A 6,616-nucleotide genomic window follows, 5' to 3' on the forward strand; every position below is an offset into this window, starting at 1 on the left:
GATAAAGACAATATTACCTTTTATTGTCCTGTTTATATTCCTTAGAGTCCATGTGTTCTAAACATTTATTCATGTGATAACAGGTGTTCTTCAAAGCTGGCCTTCTGGGTACTCTTGAGGAGATGAGAGATGAGAAACTGGCTGAGCTGGTTACCATGACTCAGGCTCTCTGCAGAGGATATCTCATGAGAAAGGAGTTTGTTAAGATGATGGAGAGGAGGTGGGATTGTTGTTAAATACAATAGACCAGCAGATATATCTCATATTTAGCTGTTTCTCATGTAGTTGCATCGTTGCATTACCTTTTTAACACAATCTCAGTTCCTAGTAAAGATAACTTTTTGCTTCAATCCCTATCAGAGAGGCTATCTACTCCATCCAGTACAACATCCGATCATTCATGAATGTGAAGAACTGGCCATGGATGAACCTGTACTTCAAGATCAAGCCTCTGCTGAAGAGCGCTGAGACTGAGAAGGAGTTGATGCAGATGAAGGAGAACTATGAGAAGATGCAATCAGACCTGGCTGCTGCTTTGGCCAAGAAGAAGGAACTGGAAGAGAAGATGGTCTCTCTGCTGCAGGAGAAGAATGACTTGCAGCTGCAAGTGGCTGCGGTACATAAAAAACAAATATGTAATTATGTATGTATATCAGTATTAAAAAGAAATTAGAAAATATGTATTGTTTTTTATTCAACTAAAGGAAATGGAAGGCCTCTCAGATGCTGAGGAAAGGTGTGAAGGGCTGATTAAGAGCAAGATCCAGCTTGAGGCCAAACTCAAAGAGACAACTGAGAGACTGGAGGATGAAGAGGAAATCAATGCTGAGCTGACTGCAAAGAAGAGGAAGCTGGAGGATGAATGCTCTGAGCTGAAGAAGGACATTGATGACCTAGAACTCACCTTGGCTAAAGTGGAGAAGGAGAAACATGCCACTGAAAACAAGGTTCATATCAAAGAGACACTTATACAAATTTAAACACCATTGAAAAACTAATGTGGCATTTTATAGCATTATATCAATGTAAAACTGTTAATCTACATTTCCACAAACTTTAGGTGAAAAACCTGACAGAAGAGATGGCTACTCAGGATGAGGCCATTGCCAAGCTGACCAAGGAGAAGAAAGCCCTCCAAGAGGCCCATCAGCAAACACTGGATGACCTCCAGGCAGAGGAAGACAAAGTCAACACTCTGACCAAGGCCAAGACAAAGCTGGAGCAGCAAGTGGACGATGTAAGAAAACTGTTTATTTGACTTTGTATTTTGGTGAAAGGCATTTATTGATATTTATATCAGTTGTTCAAACTGAATCTAATTTATATTCTATAGCTTGAGGGATCTCTGGAGCAAGAGAAGAAGCTCCGTATGGACCTTGAGAGAGCCAAGAGAAAGCTTGAAGGAGATCTGAAACTGGCTCAGGAATCCATCATGGATCTGGAGAATGACAAGCAGCAGTCTGAGGAGAAGATCAAGAAGTAAATGTTGACTTTCTTTTGTTAGGAAAACTCTTGAAAATGAGCACCCGCTTAAACTTGACATTATTTCATGAATTACAGGAAGGACTTTGAAATCAGTCAACTCCTTAGCAAGATTGAGGATGAACAGTCCCTTGGAGCTCAGCTGCAGAAGAAGATCAAGGAACTCCAGGTGAGAAAGATTCTCTTTAATTGCACTTGGCTGAATTGTTTTTCATCTTTTTTATCTAATGATCTTGCTATTACTTCCATTCCCCTTGAATTCTAGGCCCGCATTGAGGAGCTGGAAGAGGAGATTGAGGCTGAGAGAGCTGCTAGGGCTAAAGTAGAGAAGCAGAGAGCTGACCTCTCCAGGGAGCTTGAGGAGATCAGTGAGAGGCTTGAGGAGGCTGGTGGAGCCACAGCTGCTCAGATTGAGATGAACAAGAAGCGTGAGGCTGAGTTCCAGAAGCTGCGCCGTGATCTTGAGGAAGCCACTCTGCAGCATGAAGCTACTGCAGCAGCTCTTCGCAAGAAGCAGGCCGACAGCGTTGCTGAGCTTGGAGAGCAGATCGACAATCTGCAGCGTGTCAAGCAGAAGCTGGAGAAGGAGAAGAGCGAGTACAAGATGGAGATTGATGATCTGTCCAGCAACATGGAGGCTGTTGCCAAGGCAAAGGTGAGAGGCTATTTCCTATTTTGCTATGCTCATACATTCAATTGTTGACTCCTGAGTACATTTAAACCAGTCTCTGATCATTTCAGGGCAACTTGGAGAAAATGTGCAGGACTCTTGAGGACCAACTGAGTGAAATCAAAGCTAAGAATGATGAGAATGTCCGCCAGCTGAATGACATTAATGCACAGAAAGCAAGACTCCAGACAGAGAATGGTAAGGCTCCAAATGTTAAAATTACTGATTTAATCTCTTACTTGTGTTAAGATGTATGCAATAAATACATTCTTACATTTCATAGGTGAATTTGGTCGCCAGCTTGAGGAGAAAGAAGCTCTTGTTTCTCAGCTGACAAGAGGCAAGCAGGCTTTCACTCAGCAGATTGAGGAGCTCAAGAGACAAATTGAGGAGGAAGTCAAGGTATGAAAATATTTATCAATTGTTTTCCTTTAAGGATATCAGTTGTTGGCTTAAAATTAATTGTTTTCTTCTTAAGAAATACTTCATACTCTATAGGAAGTTAACTGAAATACCTTGTGTTTTACAGGCCAAGAATGCCCTGGCCCATGCTGTTCAGTCAGCCCGCCATGACTGTGATCTGCTCAGAGAGCAGTTTGAGGAAGAGCAGGAGGCCAAGGCTGAGCTGCAGAGAGGCATGTCTAAGGCTAACAGTGAGGTGGCTCAGTGGAGATCCAAATATGAGACTGATGCCATCCAGCGCACCGAGGAGCTGGAGGAGGCCAAGTGAGTCAAAATACAGTTTTATTGATGAAGCAACATGTCATCGTTATTTTCTATCTCTACCAATTAACACATTTTCACTACAGGAAAAAGCTTGCCCAGCGCTTGCAGGAGGCTGAGGAGTCCATCGAGGCTGTGAACTCCAAGTGTGCCTCTTTGGAGAAGACCAAGCAGAGGCTCCAGGGTGAAGTGGAGGACCTGATGATTGATGTGGAGAGAGCCAATTCTCTGGCTGCCAACCTTGACAAGAAGCAGAGGAACTTTGACAAGGTACAGCCGTTCTCTGGTATAAGCATATTTTTGCAAATCAATGTACATGTTTAATACATTTTCACATTTCCAGGTCCTGGCAGAGTGGAAGCAGAAGTATGAGGAGAGTCAGGCTGAGCTGGAAGGAGCACAGAAGGAGGCTCGCTCTCTGAGCACTGAGCTGTTCAAGATGAAGAACTCCTATGAAGAGGCTCTGGATCAGCTGGAGACCATGAAGAGAGAGAACAAGAATCTGCAGCGTATGCAGTTATACCTTCCTAGAAAATATTAGATTTTAACGTACAAAACTTTGGGTTGCATAACCAACATACCTTTATTTTTATTGATTATTTTAGAGGAGATCTCAGATCTGACTGAACAGATTGGAGAGACTGGAAAGAGCATCCATGAGCTCGAGAAAGCCAAGAAGGCTGTGGAAACAGAAAAAGCAGAAATCCAGACAGCTTTGGAGGAAGCTGAGGTAAACTCATACAAAAACATTAACATATGTATGTAGAATTTTCCACGAACTTCACTTTAACAGCATTTTAATCTTTTTAAAGGGCACTCTGGAACATGAAGAGTCCAAGATTCTGCGCGTCCAGCTGGAGCTCAACCAGGTTAAGGGTGAAATTGACAGGAAGCTGGCAGAGAAGGATGAGGAAATGGAGCAGATCAAGAGAAACAGCCAGAGAGTCATTGACTCCATGCAGAGCACTCTGGATGCTGAGGTCAGAAGCAGGAATGATGCCCTGAGAGTCAAGAAGAAGATGGAGGGAGATCTGAACGAGATGGAGATTCAGCTGAGCCATGCCAACAGGCAGGCTGCTGAGGCCCAGAAACAACTGAGGAACGTCCAGGGACAACTCAAGGTGAGTTTGGTGGTAAAGCACAGTTTAAACATAGGGAGCAAGACAACCACATTTCTGAAATTAATATTTTTGTTGTTAGGACGCACAACTGCACCTTGATGATGCCCTCAGGGGACAGGAGGACATGAAGGAGCAGGTAGCCATGGTGGAGCGCAGGAACGGTCTGATGGTGGCTGAGATTGAGGAGCTGAGAGCTGCTCTGGAGCAGACAGAGAGAGCACGCAAAGTGGCTGAGCAGGAGTTGGTTGATGCCAGTGAGCGTGTTGGACTGCTTCACTCTCAGGTTCGGCTTTTATTAATTTGCAAAACCTCAAAGGTCTAAAGAAACAGAATAAAACAGGTTAACTTACACTTTCTGATTTCTAAAATATACAGAACACCAGCCTTCTGAACACCAAGAAGAAGCTTGAGACTGATCTGGTCCAGGTCCAGGGTGAGGTGGACGATGCTGTTCAGGAAGCCAGAAACGCAGAGGAGAAGGCCAAGAAGGCCATCACTGATGTCAGTTTACATATAAGAAAACATACAATTTTAATCCTATTTTTTTTTTGCATATATTTGTAGTTTTTAGATTTCAACATTTTACCTGAAACTCATGACAAAAATCATTTTAGGCTGCCATGATGGCTGAGGAGCTGAAGAAGGAGCAAGACACCAGTGCTCACCTGGAGAGGATGAAGAAGAACCTGGAGGTCACAGTCAAGGACCTGCAGCATCGCCTGGATGAGGCTGAGAACCTCGCCATGAAGGGTGGCAAGAAGCAGCTCCAGAAACTGGAACAGAGGGTATGAACTGACTAATATTTCAATTGAAGAACAAAACATAAATACACGTATGTCTTATCATATCTAACTTTGAACCCTTTGTTAAAAGACAATCCTAAATTATCTCACAATAGGTTCGTGAACTTGAGTCTGAAGTTGAGAATGAGCAGAAACGCGGTGCTGATGCTGTTAAGGGAGTCCGCAAATATGAGAGGAGAGTTAAGGAGCTGACCTACCAGGTGTGTAATTTTATTTGCCTTCCAATTTACATAAAAAATAGTTATTTTTTATTTTAAAACAATCAATAAAAAAATCTGTAATATACACAGACTGAAGAGGACAAGAAAAACATTACCAGACTTCAGGATCTGGTGGACAAGCTGCAGCTCAAGGTCAAGGCTTACAAGAGACAGGCTGAGGAAGCTGTAAGTGAAATCCTTGTACAGCCAATGTTATTTGTTTTAAGCCACACAATGTTTCAATATTTTTTTGTGAATTACCTTTATAATTTTAGGAGGAGCAGGCCAACACTCACATGTCCAGGCTCAGGAAGGTCCAGCATGAGATGGAGGAAGCTCAGGAGCGCGCTGACATTGCTGAGTCACAGGTCAACAAGCTCAGAGCCAAGAGCCGTGATGTTGGAAAGGTACATATTTAAACAATTATCTCAACTAATTACATAAAAGAAATGCCTGAATCATCTATCAACCATCATTCTTTTTTTAACAGAACAATATACAATATATCATGACAACTGAACTAATATTCAGCGTACCCATTTGCATTACTGTATGCAGAAATATTCTTTATTGTCTCACTAAGGGGAAATTAAGGTGTAACAGCAATTAAGTAAAAGGCATACACATACACCACGAATGTATACATACATGCTGGTACTTATAGAGGTAAAAATATAAAAACAAGTATAGAAAATCAGATCCTAGATTGAGGAAAATCCTTACATCCAATTAAGTAGAGTAATTTAAAAAATGAAAATGCACATGTACATTTGTATATTAAAACCACAACAAACATTCCCTTAGGGATAGAAATGAATGGACATAGCCATAGTGTCATCTTAATGTGGGAACTTGTGTTATGGCTTTTTGAGAGCCAGTGGATGCCTGGAAAAGTGAGACACTGATCTGGAATGACAATTGGCTTATTGTAATCCAGCAGTCATCACTGGACTTTGGCTACTGCGCTTGTAGCTGCTTGTTGGCTCAAGCCCTCTCAGAGTTAAGTACTGTGGAGGCTGCAATAACTCAGTGGGAATCTCAACTGTGCTCTAAATTTATGGTAGCCTAAGGTCTTGTTGCAGACAGAGCCCATTTAAGCAGTGTTGACTGGTTTATTTGAAAAGTAGCAAATCACAAATCAAAGTTCATGTAAGTCTTGCATACAAGTCATGACCTAAGTGTTGTAAAGTAATTTTGTTTTTTGTCAATTAATTAAAACATTTTTCCTCCCTCTTTTTCAGTCTGATGCTGCTGAGTAAGAAAAAACACTTGAAAGACCACTCAACAGACTTCATAAAATATGAAAATTCTGTTGTAACCTTTGCTAAATAAATTATTTTATTCAATTTACTCTGGTTTTTGTCTTTTTCTTTTATAAAATCTAATTTATATTTAAAGCCAAATTTGAGAACTGCTTTGAAGAATTGTATGCCTGGATAGGAAACAAGTATAATAAACATTCTTTCTACAAATTAAGCATATTTGAATTATTCATAAAAAGATGTTTGGTTATTTATTAATGCCGTATGGCACAGTTAGAACTACAGTGAAACTTAGATTTAACTTCTTGCAATACATGAATAAAAGTGAAGAATATTCACAGTATAAATGAAAAGC

General features: G+C 41.2%; 1 protein-coding gene across 1 annotated transcript; it reads left to right on the forward strand.

Annotated features, from left to right (window-relative positions):
* The first annotated feature begins 78 nt into the window (after positions 1 to 78).
* LOC107093413 (myosin heavy chain, fast skeletal muscle-like) lies at positions 79 to 6,349 on the forward strand. The gene is made up of 21 exons (XM_015388459.1): positions 79 to 220; positions 361 to 616; positions 705 to 947; positions 1,061 to 1,237; positions 1,334 to 1,479; positions 1,561 to 1,651; positions 1,748 to 2,137; positions 2,224 to 2,350; positions 2,436 to 2,554; positions 2,682 to 2,878; positions 2,962 to 3,145; positions 3,219 to 3,384; positions 3,481 to 3,605; positions 3,688 to 3,996; positions 4,076 to 4,279; positions 4,372 to 4,497; positions 4,611 to 4,781; positions 4,895 to 4,999; positions 5,090 to 5,185; positions 5,275 to 5,406; positions 6,241 to 6,349. The coding sequence occupies exons 1-21, from the start codon at positions 123 to 125 to the stop codon at positions 6,256 to 6,258; spliced, it is 3,480 nt and encodes a 1,159-aa protein (XP_015243945.1). The 5' UTR covers positions 79 to 122; the 3' UTR covers positions 6,259 to 6,349.
* Positions 6,350 to 6,616: the final 267 nt, after the last annotated feature.

Source organism: Cyprinodon variegatus, unplaced genomic scaffold, assembly GCF_000732505.1.
Source record: "Cyprinodon variegatus isolate N-32 unplaced genomic scaffold, C_variegatus-1.0 Scaffold423, whole genome shotgun sequence".
In the NCBI taxonomy this organism is placed as follows: Eukaryota; Metazoa; Chordata; class Actinopteri; order Cyprinodontiformes; family Cyprinodontidae; genus Cyprinodon; species Cyprinodon variegatus.

Coding starts and splice junctions, on each gene's coding strand:
- LOC107093413 (XM_015388459.1), top strand. CDS start 123: ATGAGAGATGAGAAACTGGCTGAGCTGGTTACCATGACTCAGGCTCTC. Junction 617..704: donor TGCAGCTGCAAGTGGCTGCG/GTACATAAAAAA, acceptor ATTCAACTAAAG/GAAATGGAAGGCCTCTCAGA. Junction 3,385..3,480: donor AGAGAACAAGAATCTGCAGC/GTATGCAGTTAT, acceptor TGATTATTTTAG/AGGAGATCTCAGATCTGACT.